The 23,015-nt window shown below is 42.9% G+C and overlaps 1 protein-coding gene across 1 annotated transcript in view; it reads left to right on the top strand.

Annotated features, from left to right (window-relative positions):
- Positions 1 to 23,015, top strand: part of LOC143942203 (uncharacterized) — a 91,254-nt gene that overhangs the window by 45,502 nt on the left and 22,737 nt on the right. Inside the window, exons 7-8 of the mRNA XM_077463456.1 lie at positions 46 to 303; positions 8,849 to 9,130. Of these exons, the coding sequence (XP_077319582.1) occupies positions 46 to 303; positions 8,849 to 9,130 (540 nt within the window). The remainder of the gene's footprint in view (positions 1 to 45; positions 304 to 8,848; positions 9,131 to 23,015) is intronic.

Raw genomic sequence — 23,015 nt, 5'->3', positions numbered from 1 at the left:
TAGAAGTGTTTATCATAATCATTTAATAACCATTTTGTATTGTAGGTCCTCTTATCCTGCAGACTCCAATCTTTGTGTATCGGGGAAGAAATATAAATATAAAGTGTCACAGCCGTCCTGAATATTCTGTACGCAGGACAACATTCTACAGGGATATTTATCTCATATATGGACCATTCAGTGATCGCTCTATCATCTTTCTTGATGGAAACTACGACCGGTCTGGAACATATGGTTGTGTGAAAGAATTATCCCGAGATGAATATGTAACGCACACAGATGAAGTGTCCCTACATGTCAGAGGTAACTCATTGTGTGTCTATGGTGTTGTTTGTAACCAATAAAGAATAACCATGGCTCCGGTCATCTGTTCCCATACCGGTGTGAGTTGGACCTCCTTCCCCACAAAGATCACAGCTTCTACAGGTTAGTTGTGTTGTAGATGACAACCAGGACCACGGAGAGATAAGAATTTGGCTATCCTGCGGCAAATCATCCCATCGTATGTAGCCATGAGCAGCTACATGAACTGTTATGTAATGAAGTGAGGAGAGGGGCTGTGGAGCTGGGCCAACACAGACAGCCATTAAACACTCCTAGAAGAGTAGACGGCTGTGATGTGCAAGGAGGGAAGAGGCTGTGCTAGGGAATTTAACTTTCTGGAGAAAGTTCAAAGGCATATTGCAAATATATAACAAATTGTTTATGGAAAGGAAAAACCCTGAGCATTTTTTTTTTTTTTACTTTTTTTTTTACATTTTTTACAGTTTTATATTCAAGGAGAAATGTTCCTTATGATGGTGCTGGCTGTGCTAGTTGAAATCTTCAGTCCTCTGCCCTCCCCCATACCCCTGCAGTGAAATTATTTCAATGCTGTGGGGGTTAATACAGCAGCTGAAGTGCCAAATATGCCCCCCATCCCATCTTTCTGCCCCTCCATCATTCATTGAAGCTGTACTATAGCTTCCATTGATGAAAAGCACTCTATGAATAGAGGAGGAGAACTTTTAATTCATCCGCCCATCCTCCCAAAGAGATCAGATCTCAACAAAGACAGTCGGCACCAGCACAAGGGACACTTATCAAATGTAATTAACATTCCTTGTTCTGATTTTAAAAAAAGTTGATGACAGGGTCTCTTTTATATCAGGGAATAAAAAACACGTCAAATTCTAGAACAAAGTGAGATGTATCATCAGGGCTTTATTTAGGTTTAAAGAACTCCCCCTTTCAGAGTCACCCCCTGTCCTGGTCCCCTACCCACCTTAAAGCACCATACCTTGGTTCCAACTCCTACCTACCTCCCACTACCACCCCTTTTAGAGAATACAAGTAGCATTAGTGCTAAGTAATTTGTATGGAATTTGTCGATGATAACAAGAAAAGCAGTAAAAAAAAAAAAAAAAGATCCCCTGCAGCTGGCAACAATACACCCCCATCAACAACAAATCCCCTAAGCAACAATGGACCTCTTCCAACAACATACCTCCCCAGCAACAATAGACCCCCGGCAGCAACAACAAATCTGCTCCCAGCCAGCATCAATAGATCCTCCAGCAGCCAGCAACAATAGACCCCCGGCAGCAACAACAAATCTGCTCCCAGCCAGCATCAATAGATCCTCCAGCAGCCAGCAACAATAGACCCCTCTCTCAACAGTAGATCCCTCCTAGCAACAACTGACCCCCCCCCCAGCAACATAACACCCACCATCGACAACAATAGACCCTTCTCTCAACAGTAGATCCCTCCTAGTAACAACTGACCCCCCCCAGCCACATAAGACCCACCATCAACAACAATAGATCCCCCAGAGGCCAGTATCAATAGACCCTGAAGCACACCCCAGCACCCCTTGCCATTAGATACCTTTAGTGCTGGAGGTGCCGAAACTGTGTTCCCTCACATTTGAATAAAAAGCCCTGGTGTATCATACGTACTGCTTTCAAAACATTCCTGCTTTATTGAGGGAGAGCCCAGAGACTCATCCAAACAGAAGGCTGTGCAATGCCTCAAACCCTAATAAAAGTCCAGTTTATATGGATTCAGATCAGAGTCAGAAGGTGAAGTGGACTCTCTTTCACTCCTTTTTTCTTTAAAATAGATTGATCTGCCTTTTATGAAATCGCAGATACCAACATCTTTTTTTGGAGGGGAAAACTGAAAATTGTATCAAATACTTACAGTAATTTTCCTTTCCTGACGCCAAACCATGGCAGAATACTAGTGATAGGCTCCCTCAGGACCAGCGAATAGCATAAATGAAAGGCCCCATCCCTTTCTTTGTAATTAGCTACATACCAAAACGTACAAGGGTGGGTCCATATGCTGCCATGGTTTGGGGTCAGGAAAGGAAAATTACAGTAAGTGTTTGATACAATTTTCCATTTTCCTGATGCCACCGTGGCAGCATACTAGTGATAAATAACTAACTATCTCACTGGGTTGGTTCTACTTGTTGAATCAATTTTTAATTAGCATGGGACAGAAGACAGAACAGTCCTTCCTCCACAGGCCCCTAATGGCAAGACCCCCAAATCTAACCAGTAATGCTTGAAAGGGTATCCTAGGGCAATCATGATACTTCCCTGCAGATGGATTCCATGGATGCCTTTGAATGGGCAGTCCATGAGACTGAAACCACTCTGGGAGAGTATGTATCCACTGCTGAAGGAGGTTCACAACCCCTTGCCCTATATGTACGACCAAAGCTACTAAGTCCAGGAGGTAGCCTCTTTTCCCTGACGAATTCCATTTGGAAAGATGAAAGGCTTATTACATGATCTGAAAAGGGCAATTTTGGATCGGGACTTCAAGTTCTGTAAACATCCAATTTGTGTGATCCTCCTGAGTTATCCTCTGGGAAGTTAGGCAATGCCCAGATGACTGTAAGATAGAGGGCTGTCGCTACCCTTGACACAAGATGATCTACCGGACACAAGTCTACTCCTGGAAAGAAAACAATATCTCTTTCTGAAGCTCTCTGAGCTTAAATCTCAGACATCCTTCTGCTTGAAAATCTTGCGATAGATACTGCCTAGTAGGTAATGTCACAAACTGAACACTGTTCTGTTGGAGCAAATGCTCAAACTTATTTGAAATCCAGCAACACTGATAGATTCCACTGGGAAAGATCCTCTTTTGTGGTGGTCGAAACCTCCTGACTGTCTTCAAAATTTGTGCAAACGAAAGGATTTCCAGAACATTTAAGCCTTGTTATTGCCAACCTATTCGACACTTGCAATCTCAAGGAATATCTAATGCCTAATTTGGTCTACAAGAAGTCCAGAACAGCTGTCGCCGGAGGTGCAGTAGTATCAATATCTTGCCCTGCTGAGAAATAGCACAAACTTGTTCCAGATTTTGGCATAGATGTTGTTAGTAAAGTGCCTTCTCACACTCCACAATTAGAGATCATCCTGGAGCAGGCTAGGTTCTCATGCTTTCCCTATCAGTCTCCTGTTTGCAGCCACGGCCTGTGTATGTGTAAAGGGGAATTGGCTTCTGTCTCATGAGATGAATGGCCACAAAAACTCAATGCCCTCATTGTCCCAATGGAGGAATGGATATGACTACCATGTTCACTCTCAACGGCCTCAAGAGGAATCTCATTACGAGAAATGTTGTTGGAAAATATACAGGCTAGTTTGCAGATCCATGGAGAAAATCAAGGCATTTGTCCCCTCTGCCTTGGTGTGCGGAACTGATTCAGACATCTTCCCAAGTTTGAAATTGCTGTGAGAAGCAATGTAGTCTGTCTGTATTTTTCCCCACCTGTGGACCAGCTCATAGAAGACCTACAGTGTAGGGGCCACTTGTGCTCTGGAAAGTTTGCATGATGGTCAGTCTGTCTGTGTGTTCAAGTACCCTAGGAGATAAACTACTTTCCTGACCCCGACAGCATGGGGTTGACCTCTCCTAATAGCATATTGCCACAAGTTCCTCCTTGGTGATGAATATAGGCAACTGCTGCCATGTTGTTCAACTGCAGAGAAACTGATCTTCCCTTGATTATGTGTAGTAAGGCGAAAGGTGCTAAAGAAGCTGCTTGGATTTCTAGGGTATTTAAGACTACCCCGCTTGGCTGGGATTCTCCCATTGGACTGAACCAACGGTTTCTTGCAGTGTGCGTTCCAGGCTATCTTTGCCGAGATGAATAGTAATTGTGATCTAGTCTAATGAATGGTTCTAATGGGGCGACTTCATCAAATTCTCCCTCTTCAGCAACCACCATATACTCCTACTCATACTGAGTGACAGTTAATAACTGTGCCAGACTCTGTTTCCTCTATTGTACTAAGAATCCCAGCTTAAACTGTCAGAGCGCCCAAGGGATTATTGGTATGATGACATTGTGCTCCAAAGATTGAGGCACTGAGAAATGGTCAAACACATGGAGATTACTGTCTTCAGCATTCCTTCTTTGACTGCCACCGTTTTCTCTGGTGGAAGCCGAACAGAGGAGTTGGCAGAGTACCTCCCGGCATACTAACTGTTAAGTTAGAGAGAGTTAATAAACCAGCCATATCCCCACAGGGTGTTTATGAGTATCCCTTGGTGCGTCAGCAATTGTTTCAGACCTCTGGATAGAAGAATAATGTTGTCCAGGTAGTGGCGCATCTGGAGAACTTGTTTTCTGAGTATAGCTAACACTGCACTGAGAACCCTTGTGAACAGCCTCGGAGACCTGCATAGGCCAAAAGGCAGACTGTTAAACTGGAAATGTGTCTAGCCGATCGCAAGCTTACCAGTTATGAAAGAAAGAAATATTTTGGGATGTTTAGATCATCGTGAAGATCCAAAAATAGCATTTTGCCATCTGGCTGCGCTGGTTTAATGGACTCCATTTTGAAGATCTCTAAGGGGATAAAAAAGTTTAACCTCTTCAGATCTACAACTGGACACTAGCCACCATCCCTTGCAGACTACATACAGGAAATGAAGACTATATATTCTTTTTGTGAATGGAATCAGGATGAAACCCCCCTAGGTCTAATATGTATTATAGCAGCCCATCTGCCTAGAAGAATGGAACCAGCTGAGAGGAGGAACATTCCTTATCCCTTTGCTTCCCATCTACTGTAGGCAGGGATTAAAGCAATGCTATCCAATCTCTAATGAGGATAAAACCTGTATAGACAAATAAAGGAGATTTTCTCTCAGGACTTTGCCATTCTGAAGAAAGGGTGAATATGACTTTACCCATAGAATTGGCCTGCTTGACTGTCTGGATACATAGTTCAATAAAGGGAAAACTGAAGCCAAGCAGTTCCGGGCCTTCCTCTGATGAAGAGGAGCTACTACTGTCTGCAGACTGTCACCTTGCCAGAGTAGCAGAACTAAGTGGGTTAACGGAACTTGTTGGGGTGCCAGGATGCTCTTCTAGTGACAGGCAACTAGGAGGGGTCTACCTGGCCGAGATAATTGAAATAAGTACAGCATAATATCTCACTCCACTCTCTTCAATAACAATGATATTTGAGCGTTACCTGTCAACAGCAAGCTCCTCCAGGCAGTCTTTACTCACCAGCCTATTGGGAATAGGTAGTGCGCCACAGGCACTGCAGGACTTTTGCTGGGATGGTAGTGCTGCTCTAGGAAGAAGCTATAAGACATCCTTGGAACTTTTCCCTTTAATGGGAGTGACCTCTAGGGCTCCTCCAAAGAACGTCTGCCTTCCGTGGCTCTTGAACTTAGAGAGCATGAGTATGCGGGGCTGAAAAAATTCAAAGCAATCCGCAAAGGAAGGCACTCTTTTCCTGAAACTTACCACATGATGGTCTCCCATCTTTGAATTTGAGGGTCTTTTGTATAAATGGTGACTGTATCATGGTTTGGGGACAAATAGGATAGTTAGCTGGAAAAAACAAGGATAGCTGAAAATTAAACTAGCATCATAGAGTGAAAGGTTTAGAGATGACATCCGCCTGCCCATAGGCATCAATGGATGGTTCGCTCGGATCCGCCTAAAAAAACGGACAGGCGGATCCGAGCGGGTTTGTCTTATGAAAGGGGCCTAAGCCCTTGTACACATGGTTGGAGAATCCATCGGAATGTGTCCTATCGGACCGTGTTGTCGGATAATCCGACTGTGTGTGGTATGCATCGTACTGATTCAGTCGGAATATCCGTCGGACCCAATTTTCCAACTTGTTGGAAATATTTTCTGACCAACTGGGCCGGTCGGACATACTCCGATCATGTGTAGATAATTTTGATCGGACCAAGTGCCACGCATGCTCAGATCAAATTCCTACATCAAAGCTATTGGCTACTAGCCTGAACGTAGTCCCATTGTAATGAAATTACGTCATCACGTTCTGAATGATCAGATTTTTCGACAACTTAGTCAGACGGTGTGTATGCAACAGTTTCGGACAAGATCCGACTGGCAAAATCCGACGGACAAGATCCGACGGATTTGGTTGTCGAAATCTCCGACCGTGTGTACAGGGGCTTAGAGAGATCTGATATAGATCTATTTCCTGCATAGTCACCAGGTGAAACATAATTCACAACATGGTCTTTCTATGCTCATAAGTCTTTTGTTATACACATAATTCTCTTTTTCTGTTTCTAAACATTACAAAGCGTCACTTCCTGACTTCTGTATACTGGATGTAAATTTCAGTATCTGCAAATCTGTAATCTGTCTACATACTATCTGTAAATGTCAGTATCTGTTCTTATTCTGTATCTATGGACACTTCACAGTAGCTCTTCTCTTCTCTCTATAAGCTCGTTATCATGTACAGTGGAACCTCGGATTGCGAGTAATGCGGTTAACAAGCGTTTTGCAATACGAGCAATTATTTTTTTTAAATCCTGACTCGGTTTGGGAGTGTCTCGCAAAATGAGCAGGATTCAAAGCTCTGCAGTTTGCAGTACCACATTTGGCCAGAGGTGCAGGGGCACCTGTGACACTCAGAGCCATTCGGAAATACTCTGAAACACTTGGAAATACTCAGTTCCCAAGTGTTTGCAAGCCTTTCAGAGGGTTCCGAGTGTTTCTGTGCCTTTCTGAGCGGTCTCCGAGAATTTCCGAGTCTCTCCGAGGCCCCCCACCTCTGGCCACATGCGGTATTGCATGCAATAGAAGTCAACGTGGAACAAATTATCTTTGTTTCCATTGATTTCTATGGAGAAACTCGCTTTGATATGCGAGTGCTTTGGATTACAAGCATTCTCCTGGAACGGATTATGCTTGTAATCCAAGGTTCCACTGTATCTTAAACAACTACAGTAACTACACCAGGTTATTTTTTTTACTGGCATACAACTTATACAACCTTGTACAATGTTTCTAGCTTCTCCAAAAAAACAAAAATGACCAATATTTATTAGGAGAATTTGTTCACATGACTCCGATATGTCCTTCAAGTCTATGTCCACTCAGGCTGAGGACAGAACTGCAGTTTGCTTACTGGGTGGAATCTTAAGAGTTTCAATCCAATCATTATGGAGTCCATTCCATTGAGCTGGTGGATTCTGGGAATTATTCCTGTGAAATAAGTACTTAAAACTTTTATTCTTTCAGATGTAAAGTGAACTAATGTCAGGAAAATGCTATCAGGTAATCTGTACGTTTGTGCAGGGCTTACCCCATTGGGAGCAGCTCGTTCCTCCTGTGGTCACTATTTGTTACTCACTCAGAAACAGACAGACATCTCGGTAGCCACAAATTAAAATTGAGGTCCACCCTAAAATAAGAAATGACATTAACTTTCTCCAAAAAAGATATAAAAAAAATGAAAAAAAACTTTTTTTTTTACTTACCAGAAATGCCTGTTGCTAGGCAGTCTTCCTAATCTGTCTCTTCCTATTCCACGGCGCTGTTCCTTTACTTCCTCCTCTTCGGCGAGCTGCCCCATTGTCTTCTGGGACATGTGTGTGTCTCAGAAAACAACAGGGCCATTTACAAACCTCCATGCGACTCGCGCATGTGCAGTAGGAAATGGGCAGTGAGGATAGATGGATCGACATCACGGGCTCGCTGGACAGGTAAGTGCCCTTATTAAAAGTCAGCAGCTACAGTGTTTGTAGTTGCTGACTTTAAAAAAAAAATAAAAGTCCGGACCTCCGCTTTAAGCCCCAGTCTTTCTTTTTACCATCTAATGCTGAACCCATTCTGTGCACAAGTGAACCTGATTTTACACTCTCCAGCTTTAGTAAGTAAACCCCACAGTGTTTCCTCACTGGCCTCTGTCCCTCTATAAGCAGCCATTGGGCAAATAGACTTTCTTATAATGTCCAGACAGCAGCTTATACCCTGTTCCTCTGCAACACTCTCCGGTAAGAAGGTCCTCTCTTCAGCCCACTTCCCATCAGGTATCCACCCCTGCTCTGTTTTAGTTTCCAGGGCCCTCAGCACATGGTTAATGCTGAGGCCAGGCCCAAGCAGCAGTTCTTCACATAGGCCTCCTCCCAGGGAGAAGTCCCAGGGGAGAGATAGTTCTGTAAAAATGCTCCCAAACAGGGCTGGACTGGGACAAAAATTTGGCCCTGGACTTCATCCAGACCAGCCCACTTTAATTTTCCCCAAGCCTTACCACTAAGTCAGCTGCTCAGTCTTTGGTGGGGTCAGATAAAAATTCATAACCACATGGGAAACCTTCCAACACTGCTTGCTGGATCCTCCTCCCAGCTATAGGTGGAAGCAATCAAGCCACCAGACGTAGGGAAGACTGATAATGTAAATAAAAGCTGGTTATTGCCCAGTCACAAAACGTTAAATTTAGCTAGGGACACTTCTGCATAGGGCAGGGTCCCTACATACAGTATGTCTTGTAGTTTATATGCTTTCTATTTCAGTTAAGGTTCTTAAATATAATGATTTTCTCAATTCTAGACCTGTTCTCAAAGCCAAATATTACCACCATGCTATATCCAAAGACAGAAGGTGACAACATGACCCTGATATGTGACACAAGTCTCAGTCCAATGAGACAGGGGACAGAACTGCAGTTTGCTTTCTACAGAGATGGACTAGAGGTTCATAAATTTAGTTCATCTCATCAATATGAAGTCCAGTCTGCTCAGCCAAAGGATTCTGGGAATTATTCCTGTGAAGTAAGAACTCCGACCAACAGTGTCATCAAAAGAAGTGAAGAGTTATATATCCAGATAGAAGGTAAGCATCAAGATTAAACTGTATTGAAGAGTTGTATACCTTTTGTTTCAAATCTTTCTTTATTATTTCTTTATAATTATAAAACATACAAAACATCCATCAACATACCTAACATCCATCAAGTATTACATATTTCTCAAAACCCAAAAAAAATAAAATAAATTTTTATATATATATATATATATATATATATATATATATATATATATATATATACACATACATACACACACACACACACACACACACACACATATACATATACAAATCAGCCCTCATCCCTCCCACCTACCCCATCGCTCCTCACTTCCTCACTTACAAATATTCCTTAAGGTTCCCTGAGGTGCAAAACTCCTCCCACTTTTTCCAATGCTTTGAAATCGGATTCTCCACATATGCTTCTTCTCTTATTTGCTTCTCCATATAGTGTGTTTCACTCATTTCACATTTCCACTCTATTATTAATGGAGCATTTTCCTTTTTCCATTTTCGCGCTATTACAACTTTTGCAGCTGTAGTCATACAGTGCAAAAACTCTCTTTCTGTGTTAATGATTTAGGTGTGAGAGAGAATAGTACTATCATTATATCTATGTTTATCCTAGTACCTGTCACTCGCTGATACATTTCTGTTATCTTACCCCAAAAATCTCTTAACTTGTAACAGCTATACCATATGTGTTCTAAAGTACCCTTTTCTAATTTGCAGCTCCAACAGGTTTCAGGGTTCCTTTTATTTATTCTATTCATTACTACTGGGCTTCTATACCATCTTATTGCAACTTTATAGTTTTTTTCTTGGTCCTTGATTGCTACCGATAGCTTATGTATTCTTCCATATATCCCTTCCCATTCCTTCTCTGTCAACACATTCCCTATTTCCTCCTCCCATTTTTTCACTGCTGCTATTTTTTTAATATCACCATAGGGGAGTAATAGATTGTATATCTTAGAAAGTTTTCTATTCGCTTTATCCTTATTTAATACTATTTGCTTGAATACAGTTAATTGTCTATTAATACTTATCATTAATGGATCTATATATGCTTTCAACTGAGAGTATTGCAGCCATTATTATATTCATGTCCCATTTCCTGAAACGTTGGCATTCTCCCATCTATCAGGATTTGTATTATTCGCTCATGCTCCTCCATATTCCATTTAAGAAATGTTTTGCTTTTTAGTGCTGGTCTAAATTCGGGGTTGGCAAATAATGGGGTCATAGGGCCACTCATTGAGGAGAGATTTCCTTTTTTTATTATATCATCCCAAATTTTTAATGTTGTTTTTACAAAAATGGGTAACTCCTTTTCTTCTGGTCTTAAATTAGATGTTATCCATGGTTGATGTTTTATTCTAGCCCCTATTATATCTTCTTCTAACTTTACCCATTGTTTATTTTTTGCATTATGCTGCCAATCTATAATTCTCATTATTGACGCTGCTTGGAGGTATTTGGAGAAGTCAGGCATTGCCAGTCCTCCATTTTTTATTGTTCTTATTAATACTTCTCTTCCTATTCTAGGAACCTTATGCGACCATATAAAACTTTCTGCAGCTTCTCTTAAATCCTTCATAATCTTTCCTGATGGTATAATAGGGACAGTTTGAAAAATATATAGCATAATTGGTAGTATCACCATCTTTAGAATATTTATTATCCCTAACCAGGAATAAGTTATTTTATCATATTTTCCTAAAAGTTTTTTTACCTTATAAATTGCTTTATTATAGTTCATGTCCTGTAGAAGTTTTAAGTCACTTGGAATATATATTCCAAGATACTTAATCGCGTCTTGTTTCCATTTAAATGGGAAATAATTTAGTATTATCTTTTGCATTCCTTCTTCCAATGAGATGTTCATTACTTCAGATTTATCATAATTAACTTTAAAGTTGCTCAATTGCCCAAATCTTTCCAGTTCTTTTATTACATTTGGTATTGTAATTATAGGGTTAGTTATATATAATAAAAGATCATCTGCATATGCAGCCGTCTTATATTCTTTACCTTTAACCTCTATCCCTTTGATATCCGTATTTCCCCTTATAGCTTCCATAAGGCCGCGTACACACGGGCGGACTGTTCGCCCAACTTTGTACGCTGAACAGTGTTTCAGCGGACAGTCCGCTCGTGTGTGGGCTTTCAGCGGACAGTTTCAGCGGACAGTTTGACGGACAAAGTCTTTCGGAAATTCCGAAAAACTGTCCGTTGAAACTTGGTTTGAGCGAACAGTCCGCCCGTGTGTAGGCTACTTTCGAAATGGGCAAACTGTTCCCGCTCGGAGGAAAGTCTGCTCATTTCGAGCGCGTGTGAAGGTAGGCGGGGCCCGCGACGGAGACGTCGCGGGCTCCGCCGCCTGGAATGGACTTAAAGGGGAACCCCAACGCCGAAAAAAATCGGCGTGGGGGTCCCCCCCAAGTCCACACCAGACCCTTGTCCGAGCACGCTACCCGGCCGGCCAGGAAAGGGGGGCGAGCGAGCGCGCCCCCCCTCCTGAGCCGTACCAGGCCGCGTGCCCTCAACATGGGGGGTGCCTTGGGGAAGGGGGGGCCGCGCGGCCCCCCCACCCCAAAGCACCTTGTCCCCATGTTGATGAGGACAAGGGCCTCTTCCCGACAACCCTGGCCGTTGGTTGTCGGGGTCTGCGGGCAGGGGGCTTATCGGAATCCGGGAGCCCCCTTTAAGAAGGGGGCCCCCGGATACCGGCCCCCCACCCTATGTGAATGAGTATGGGGTACAATGTACCCCTACCCATTCACCTGTAAAATAAAAGTACCCAAAAAAAAAACACAACACACGAGAAAAAATATTTTATTGCACAGCTCCGGGGGTCTTCCGTCTTCGGGGGTCTTCTCGCCGGACTCCTCCGCTATCTTCGTGTAGCTCTTTTACTAGCGGAGGAGTCCGGCTTTCTTCCTCCCCGCCGCCGGCCTCTTCTCCCGACTTCGGGGGTCTTGTCCCCCTCTTCGGTTCTTCTGCCGGGCCACCGCACCTTCTTGTAGCTCTTTTGCAGGCGGTGGCCCGGTCTTCTGTCGCCGCCGCCTTCCGTTCTTCTGCCGGGCCACCACGCCTTCTTATAGCTCTTTTGCAGGCGGTGGCCCGGTCTTCTGTCGCCGCTGTCGCCGTCGCCGCCTTCCGTTCTTCTTGTTCTTCTTGTTCTTCTTCTTCTTCTCCAGGAGATGTTGACACGACGCTCTCTCCGGCCGGAATGCCAGAGCCGCCCTGCGCTGCCACTTATATAGTGCCAATGGGGCGGTGTCACATGGTATATGTCACATGGGTTGGTCACATGGGTTGATGTCACATGGGGACTATGACATCGTAAGGGGGCGGGGTCACCATGTGACATCAACCCATGTGACCAACCCATGTGACATATACCATGTGACACCGCCCCATTGGCACTATATAAGTGGCAGCGCAGGGCGGCTCTGGCATTCCGGCCGGAGAGAGCGTCGTGTCAACATCTCCTGGAGAAGAAGAAGAAGAACAAGAAGAAGAAGAAGAACGGAAGGCGGCGACGGCGACAGCGGCGACAGAAGACCGGGCCACCGCCTGCAAAAGAGCTATAAGAAGGCGCGGTGGCCCGGCAGAAGAACCGAAGAGGGGGACAAGACCCCCGAAGTCGGGAGAAGAGGCCGGCGGCGGGGAGGAAGAAAGCCGGACTCCTCCGCTAGTAAAAGAGCTACACGAAGATAGCGGAGGAGTCCGGCGAGAAGACCCCCGAAGACGGAAGACCCCCGGAGCTGTGCAATAAAATATTTTTTCTCGTGTGTTGTGTTTTTTTTTTGGGTACTTTTATTTTACAGGTGAATGGGTAGGGGTACATTGTACCCCATACTCATTCACATAGGGTGGGGGGCCGGTATCCGGGGGCCCCCTTCTTAAAGGGGGCTTCCGGATTCCGATAAGCCCCCCGCCCGCAGACCCCGACAACCAACGGCCAGGGTTGTCGGGAAGAGGCCCTTGTCCTCATCAACATGGGGACAAGGTGCTTTGGGGTGGGGGGGCCGCGCGGCCCCCCCTTCCCCAAGGCACCCCCCATGTTGAGGGCACGCGGCCTGGTACGGCTCAGGAGGGGGGGCGCGCTCGCTCGCCCCCCTTTCCTGGCCGGCCGGGTAGCGTGCTCGGACAAGGGTCTGTTGTGGACTTTGGGGGGACCCCCACGCCGATTTTTTTCGGCGTTGGGGTTCCCCTTTAAGTCCATTCCAGGCACCGGAGCCCGCGACGTCTCCTTCGCGGGCCCCGCCTACCTTCACACGCGCTCGAAATGGGCGGACTTGCCTCCGCCTTACGTGGGCGAGTCCGTTCATTTCAAAAGTTGAGCGAACTGTTTGGCAAACAGTTCGCTGAAACAGTCCGCTCGTGTGTGGGCAAGTCCGCTCATGCAAATTTTGAGCGGACTGTTGCGGCAACTGTTTGACGAACAAAGTTTCAGTGAGCAGTCCCCGCGTGTGTACGCGGCCTAAGATGTTCCATTATCATAACGTACAGAAGTGGGGATAGGGGACACCCCTGTCTAGTCCCATTTGATATCTTTATATAATCTGACAACATCCCATTTGTCCTAACTTTTGCTCTTGAATTTTTATATAATGCAGTGATCCTATCTAGCATTTTAGGTCCCATTCCTATTTGCCTCAATACTTCCTCCAAGAATTGCCATCCCACCCTATCAAAAGCCTTCTCGGCATCTATAGCCAGAAGGCAGGCAGGGATGGCATTTCTCTGAGCGTATTCCATCAGTGTACATGTCTTGATAATGTTATCCCTTGTTTCTCTACCCTTCATAAAACCCGTTTGGTCCAAATTTATATGATCTGATATAATCTCTGTTATTCGTCTCGCTATTATCTTAGAGTATATTCTTATATCTATGTTTGTCAAAGATATAGGTCTATAGTTTTTACAAATTGATTGATCCTTTTCAGGCTTTAATATTAATACGATATGGGCCTCTGTGCTCTGTACTGCAAATGGCTGTATTTGAGAGATAGAGTTATATGTTTTCTTAAGAATAGGCGTGATTAAACTCTTAAATGTCTTATAGAATCTAGCGGTATACCCATCCGGGCCTGGACTCTTTCCCAGTGCAAGTTCTGCGATTGCATGCTCTATTTCTTCTATTGAGATTTCACGCTCCAGATACTCAATTTTTTCTATTGAGAACATGGGTACCGCTGTTTCCCGTATATAGTTTCGTATCGCCTCACCCTTATTCCCTTTCTCCTTATATTCCTGATTTTCTTTTATATTATATAACTTGGAGTAGTCAGTATGAAAAGTTTCAGATATTTCCACTGGGTCATATGTCATTTCCCCATTTGGTTTTACAATTTTTTCTATGTAACTTAAGGGTTGCTGCTTTTTTAATGTTCGGGCCAACACTTTCCCTGATTTATTTCCGAACTTATACCACTGTGTTCTATTTTTGTCTCTTATCTGTAGGGACTCTTCATCAAGCATTGATTGCATTTCCATTTGTTTTTCCTTTAATCTTATTCTATCAAATGGTTTCATACTCTTCTTGTGTATCTCCTCTAATTCTCTAATCTCGGTTTCCACTTGAGATTGTTTCAATATTTTTTCTTTTTTTCTTCTTGCTCCATGCTTGATGAATATTCCCCTCAATACACATTTTAATGTTTCCCATTGAATTGGGAATGATGTTTCATCTCCTTCATGAGTTATTAAAAATTATTTTACAGTTTGTTGTATCTCTACCTCAAATTTATTATCTTTGATTAGATTATCATTCAATCTCCATATCCCACTCCTTTTCTTTGTCGCAATTACTGCAAACTCTAGATATATTGGGGCGTGATCTGACCATAGAAATCCCCCTATCTCTGATATTGGCTTCATTATTAAACCTTCCCTATTTACAAAAAAATAATCTAATCTGTGGTATGAGTTGTGAATATTTGAATAGTATGTATAATTTTTCTCCATTTGATGTTGGGCCCTCCATATATCAGTTAGCTGGTATTTTCTCAAGACATTTTTAAATTCCTTTATTTTAATGTTATTCTTTTTTTTTTGCATATTAATATTTGTAGTGTCCCTTTTTATATCCATCAGGAAGTTAAAGTCGCCTCCCACAATTACTATTCCCTCAGCTTTCTCCATTGCGTCTGATAGGGCTTTTATTCCAGTCTCTATTTGCCCATAATTTGGAAGGTACAAATTTATTATTGTAAATATTTTTCCATACAGCTTAAGTTTTATTATTAATAACCTCCCATCCTTACCTTCATATTTTTGTATTATTTGGACTGGTATATCCCTATGAAACGCAATCGATACACCTTTTGATTTAGAGTAAGGAAATGTATCATGTATCCACACACTATAATTTCTATTATTTATTTTAGGTATGTGATCTGATCTAAAATGTGTTTCTTGAAATAGCACTATATCAATTTTCTGTTTATTCATAAGATTCAATATTTGATTTATTTTAGAGGGGGAGTTTAGACCTCTTACATTAAAGGAGCAAAACCTTACATTTCCCATAAAGAAAAAAAACAATAAATAAAAAATAATATAATAATAAGAACACGCAAACACTTACTATACTAACACAAATATCACTTAATACCTTCCAATCTACTTCCTTATCCTACCCAATCCATTACCACTCATTCACCCTAAAATTTACACCCACATATACTCCAATCCACCCCTTTGACACCTCTTATCCCCTAATCATTGACTATACTAGTCTATCTTACCCTAGGTAAGGTCCCCATTGAGGGGGTATCTGATACTGCTGATCTAACTTTACTACCATTCGGCCGTTACATGCTATATTTCCATTCCTATTCGAATTATTCTCCTTTTCTATGTACATCTATTTGCCTTATTATTTATTTATACATCTTCCATCTTACCATCAAGCTTTGAGCTATTTTTTCCCCTTCCAACTATAATGAGGAGACCACAGGAAAATAAACCAGGGGAGAGAGAGGGATATGGTGGAGAGTAGTGAAGAGGGGGAGAGAAAAAAAAAAAAGGGGGGGGGGCACACCCATTACTAAGTGTTTAATTAAGGTTAGATATACCACTACATATCTAACATATCCAAACTATATATTAACCTCCCATATCAATAGTGTTTTATTAACCCAAAATTAACATAACCAACCCCAATGTGTATATTTAATAATCTTGTTAACAAATTCATTATTACTATTAAGGCCTGTGACATGCCAAATATAATACATCCATACAATTTAGTGACTTTTTCTTGCCTTTTCAACTTACTTCCTTTTACCCATTACCATTATACCACCCTACATCCCCTCCCTCCCAACACCTATCCTCACCACCCCTTCCACCCTTTACCCACCTATATCCAACCCCCCCCCCCCCCCAATCCACTCCCCCTCCCCTCCACCTCAGCCCCCATTTCCCTCCTATCTCCTTCTAATAAAATCCTTAGGCCAGTCTAGTATTTTCACTTCTGGAAGCTGCAATTTCTTCTGAAAGTCCTCTAAATCAGCCATTTCTCTAAATATTACAGTCTGTCCTTCATGCTGAACCTGTAGCTGAAAGGGAAATTTCCATCTATATTGCTTATTTTTAATCCTTAACTGCTCCAATAATGGTTTCAGAGCCCTTCTTTTATCCAATGTTAATTTAGAGAAGTCCTGAAAAAAAAGCAAATTTGATCCTTCATACTGTATGATTATTTTTCCGTACTGCCGCCATGATCTTCTCCTTAGTTTGAGGATAGTGAAGTTTACATATCACATCTCTAGGCATATTGACATCCCCTTTCCTTTGTGCCATAGCCCGGTGCACTCTATCAATTAATATTTCTGCTTTTGATAAGTCCTGCAATATATTACTAAAGATCTTTTGAATGACTTCCAGGAGCATTTCTGAAGTCACGTTTTCCTTTAAGCCTCTTATTCTTATATTATTCCTTCTACTTCTGTTTTCTTGCTTACTGCTTGCTTTAAATCCCTTTCTTGCTCTTGCATTTTTTCCTTCACCTGCTTTAGCTCCTTCTCCAAACTTTCCATTCTTATATTCATACCTTCTATTTTACCATGCGTTTCCAACGCAATTGTTTTTATCTCTTGGATTTCTGTTTTATACGCTTTCTCCATCCTCTGATCCATATCTACCCTTGTGGGTAAGGAGGTTATATAAGCTTTAATATCCCATTCTTCCTTCTCCTTCTCCTTTTTGTCATCTATTTCCATTTCCAGGATATCTATGGGGGAACTGTTTCTAGGATGATCTACCATTTCTTCTCCTGATATACCAGATACTAAAGATGATTCCACAGAGTTTATTACCTCCTGAGATAACTGTGATGAATGTGTTATATGTGATGTTTGCATCGATATTTGAGGCTGTAATTGTTGGAAAAATTCCTTAATATGAGTGGTTTGTGTGGCTTGAGCCTCTGTATTGCTTTTACCTTTGGGCCGCGTACACACGGGCGGACTGTTCGCCCAACTTAGTCCGCTGAACAGTGTTTCAGCGGACAATCCGCCCGTGTGTGGGCTTCAGCGGACTGTTTCAGCGGACAGTTTGACGAACAAAGTCTTACGGAATTTCCGTAAGACAGCCCGTTCAAACTTGGTTTTGTCCGTCCAAACTTGGTTTCAGCGGACAGTCCGCTCGTGTGTAGGCAAGTTGGACGGACTAAGTATGGCGCATTCTCAGAAAGGATTTACACGGCCGAAGGTTGCATTGCAGTGTATAGGACGTCGTTTTTCTAGTCCCGTCGTACGTGCTGTAGACGTCATCGCGCACGCTTTCAGCGGACTGTCTGCTCATCATGTGTGGTCAAGTCCGTTCATGCAAATTTTGAGCGGACTGTTTGTCGGATTGTTTGACGAACTTAGTTGGGCAGACAATCCGCCCGTGTGTACGCGGCCTTGCTGTCCTTTTTATTCCCTCCAGAGCAAAGTGGTTTATTACCCTTTTTAGGTGCCATTATTTATACATATATATTTTCCTTTCTTTTTTCCTTTCTTCTCCTCCTCCCCTTTACTCTATTCCCATTTATCACTGTTTATGCTCCAAATCAAAGCCTCTCATATAACCTCTCATATACTATTCAAAAGCATCTACTTAAGATGGCAAAAAAAAAAAAAAACACACACCATAGAAAAGATGCGATTAAGTTGCCAGTAATCGCAGATATAAAGGTTGCTTACAGATTATTGGTAGCGATTTTCTAGCTTCATGGGGATATGCAAAAAATGCCAGAAAAATGCAATTAAGTTGCCAGTAATCGCAGATATAAAGGTTGCTTACAGATTATTGGTAGCGATTTTCAAGCTTCATGGAGATATGCAAAAAATGCCAGAAAAATGCAATTAAGTTGCCAGTATTCGCAGATATAAAAGTTGCTTACAGATTATTGGTAGCGATTTTCAAGCTTCATGGGGGATATGCAAAAAATGCCAGAAAAATGCAATTAATTTGCCAGTAATCGCAGATATAAAGGTTGCTTACAGATTATTGGTAGCGATTTTCAAGCTTCATGGAGATATGCAAAAAATTCCAGAAAAATGCAATTAAGTTGCCAGTAATCGCAGATATAAAAGTTGCTTACAGATTATTGGTAGCGATTTTCAAGCTTCATGGGGATATGCAAAAAATGCCAGAAAAATGCAATTAATTTGCCAGTAATCGCAGATATAAAGGTTGCTTACAGATTATTGGTAGCGATTTTCAAGCTTCATGGGGGATATGCAAAAAATGCCAGAGAAATGCAATTAAGTTGCCAGTAATCGCAGATATAAAGGTTGCTTACATATTATTGGTAGCGATTTTCAAGCTTCATGGGGATATGCAAAAAATGCCAGAAAAATGCAATTAAGTTGCCAATAATCGCAGATATAAAGGTTGCTTACAGATTATTGGTAGCGATTTTCAATCTTCATGGGGATATGAAAAAAATGCCAGAGAAATGCAATTAAGTTGCCAGTAATCGCAGATATAAAGGTTGCTTACATATTATTGGTAGCGATTTTCAAGCTTCATGGGGATATGCAAAAAATGCCAGAAAAATGCAATTAAGTTGCCAATAATCGCAGATATAAAGGTTGCTTACAGATTATTGGTAGCGATTTTCAATCTTCAAGGGGATATGAAAAAAATGCCAGAAAAATGCAGTCACTCAGCCCCCCCTGAGCCTTCAGTGATATCACTTTATGCAAAATTGCATCACAGTTTGTGCTCCAACTCGAAACCTCCCATATACTATTCAGCAGCGACCAGCGATAGCAGATGAAAAATAGAGTGCAGTTTAGTCCCCAATATTCACAAATATATAGGCTGCTCACAAGCTGTTAACTGTGATTTTTAGGCTTCAAAGAGAAAAGCGCCCCCCCTGAGCTTTCAGCGGTATCGCCTTGTTCAAGATTGCTTCTCCTTTTACTTTTTTACTTTATTTCCTTACTAACCTTGAACAGTGTCCATAGAGTGGTGGTCAGCATCATATTTTGCTTGTTCAGCTTTACTTTCTCCTGTCACCTTTCACCATCCTTTCACCATCCAGCTCCGTTCTTTTTCGTACCCCCCCGGAGGTTCACGAGCTCTCCCGAGGTTCCCCGAAATCTTTCCGGGATCTCCCGATCTCTGCCGTCCTCTGCCCGACTCCTCTGTGACACTTCCGAGGCTTCCGAAGGGAGGATCACATCTGTCGGCTCCGTCTCTCAAGCCTTAGACACGGACCGGCGCTCGGATCCACTCCCTCCCCCAGCCTCTCTCAGCTTAGATCTGGCGGCGCAGGGACCGGCACTCCACGGGGTCCTCCAATCCACCGGACGTACGGCTCCAAAGAACGGCGTTCCACAGTCTCTCCTCCTCCTCACAGTGATCACTCCAGGCACTCCATCCATTTAGCCACAGGTGAGGGGATGAAAGGGATATCCCTTATGCATCTCGGAAATTTGCTGTGTTAGCAATCCCTGAGTGAGTCCTTCCAGGGAGATTTCATACGCAGCTCAGAGTCTCCATAACGTAGCTTAACTTCTGTGCAGATATTAATATATAGGCTCCATAATCTCTTTATGCCACAGCACAGGCACCAGCAGCAGCATCAGCTTCCTACACCAGCGTGTCAGCATGCCGACCTCATGGAGCTCACCTAGTCAGCAGCTCCTCCCCCCTCCATCAGGTGTCTCATCACACACACACACACACCAGTTGTATACCTTTTGAAGGCCCTCAGATGTGTGAAGGACTGGACAGTGCCAGTGGTGGACTTTTGAAGGCCCTCAGATGTGTGAAGGACTGGACAGTGCCAGGGGTGGACTGACAACTCATGGGGCCCCCGGGCAATAGGAGATTATGGGTAGCAAACAATTAGTGTATAAAGTACCTCTGCGCCAACCACCTTGACAAGGGGAATAGAGGGATGCTGCAAACACTGAGGGGAGCTTCACCTACTCCCTGAGCAATATCGATTAAGTGGTTTTAGTGTTGCGCAAATGGGGGAATACAAGAAAGGAGGGGAGATGGAGGGGGGGGGGGAAGGGGGGAGAAAGAGAGGGAAGGAGAAAAGAAAAAGGGGAAGGGGAAGGAAGGGCAGGGAGGGGGAAGGGAAACAGATGAGTATGCAGGTAAAGGATAAAAGGGTAAAGGTCAAAAAGTGCTAGTGTAAAATTATATGTATCTGGGTGTGCAGATACATATACGAGAGACCTGGCTGTTTGGGACTCTCCCTCCTGGTTAGCTGAGACACAGCAGCGGGAGCCTCATACTATCATAATGAAATCATAATTTCATTCTGTTTAATATTAGGTCAGTTGTTGGATTTTGGAAACTTGTCATCTGAAAATATAAATATAGTTAGAAAAGTTTACATTAGGCGAGTGTCCTCTGGAACAGCATGAAACGTTTCAAAACCCCTTTCAGCACATTTGTCAAACCCTTTGACTGATTGTGTTATATCTGTACACGTCGTCTTTAGGGACCCAACAAAAATGACTGCATATGCAGCTTAGTATCTCCCCCCCCCCCCCCCTTTTGAAACTATGAAGGGATGTTAAAGTGGTTCTAAAGTCATAATTTTTACCCTAATACATTCCCCACATTAAAGTGATTGTAAGGGTAAAAGGTTGTTTATCTTAATGCATTCTCTTAATGCATTCACCTTTCATAAGCTGCTCCCCTCAGAAACACTTACTTGAGCCCGATCTTGATCCAACACTGTGCCCATCTGCAGCAACCCTTTTCCCCTCTCTCTTTTCACAGGAGACTCTGCAGCAGGGGGAACCATTGAGCTATTGTCTTCTGCTGCTGTCAGTTAAATCCTGTGAGGAGGGAGCAGCAGGGGGGCGAGGTTAAGCCATCCTCTGTGTGTCTATGGACATACACAGCCCTGGTTTTTGGAGCAAGCCTGCATGAGTGCCCCCACAGCAAGTTTATTGGTATGGGGGCACTCCGAAAAGAGAAGGAGCCAAGATCGCTGGTGGGGTACTCCAGAAGAGAAGGCTCAGGGCTGCTCTGTGCAAAACCATTGTACAGAACGGGTAAGTATAATATTTGTAATATTTAAAAAAAGAAGCTTTATAACCACTTTAAGGTAAAAGTTTCCCACTACTTGTTTCCATCTCTCCCCAAAAAAAGTCTTCTCTCAATCCGGCGCTATCCCATCTGCAGCACCACTTTCTTTCTGCTCTCACATTATATACTGAGAGAAAGGGGAGCCATTGGCTCAGTCTTTCCTGTCAGTCAGATCCTATGAGGAGGGAGCTGAGGTTGCATGACACACACAACACGGCTGGGGAGCACGCTCACGCAGGTGCTTTCAGACCATATGGCTTGCTATGGGGGCACTCGGAGAAGAGGAGAGAACAGTGCCTGCGAGGGACTGCTAAAGTAGAGGTAAGGTACCACTCTGTGCAATATTGTTGCACAGAGAAGGTAAGTATAAATTGCTTTTTTATTTTTTTTTAAATATAACCTTTTACAACCACTTTAAGAACTTAAGTCATTCATGAGAGTCACTGACTTTATTATCAGCTTGGACTACTTAGCAAACAAATTACGCACTAAACCAAAGATCAAGCACACTTTGCAAAGTATGATCACTTGTAATCCCATTAATTATGCAGTTTCTATTTTGTTTTTTAGTACATTTTCTGTAAATAAATTCTTCTGATTTTCTTTTCAGTAAAATAACATTTTAAACTGTCAAGCTAAATCTCTAAATGCTCTAAATCAGAAATTAAAGAATCCTTGTCACCTTGAAGAAAGCTGGTATATTTCAAACTCTGTTACATTCTTGGATGTGTGTGGCAGCAAGTCCACATAGGTTGGACTTGATGGACTTGTGTCTTTTTTCAACCTCACCTACTATGTAACTTTGTAACATTCTGATGTACCATTTCCTTAGCATTCATAATTGCTATAGCAGATGCTTTGAGCAGTGTGTATCTACTGTAGCAGTGGGACCCCGTGCTACTGAGAAGATTGCTGGTTTGTGCCAGATTTTTGCAGAATCAGGCACGCTGATTGCACAGCTGTGTGCTGGGCTATTAGTTGTGACCCGACTATGGCTTAGTGCTCCACACAACAGACAGGCGGTCTTCGCAGGGGAGTCAGGTGGACTCCCAAACTCTCCAGGAGTTAGAGAGGCTTCATGGGGCAGCTAGAGCACCCATGTCTGCAGGAGGCAGACTTAAGGCCCATACACACGCTTTGATTTTCGGATGTCAATTGTGTTAAGATGACCGATTGTCCGCAAATCTTACCGTTAGTACCGTGCTTTCGACAGCTGATTTCACCTTTTCGTCAGACAAAAGCTGGATGTGCAGACTATAACATTTTTGTCGGATGTGAACTCAACATCTGATTTTCATTTCAGTAGTATGGTTTTCGTACAAAAAAATCGTAAGAGCAACAC

Source organism: Lithobates pipiens, unplaced genomic scaffold (assembly GCF_037356315.1).
Source record: "Lithobates pipiens isolate NorthernLeopardFrog02 unplaced genomic scaffold, aLitPip1_a1.2 Scaffold_30, whole genome shotgun sequence".
Taxonomy (NCBI): Eukaryota; Metazoa; Chordata; class Amphibia; order Anura; family Ranidae; genus Lithobates; species Lithobates pipiens.
This window is presented reverse-complemented; position numbering and strand designations above follow the sequence as displayed.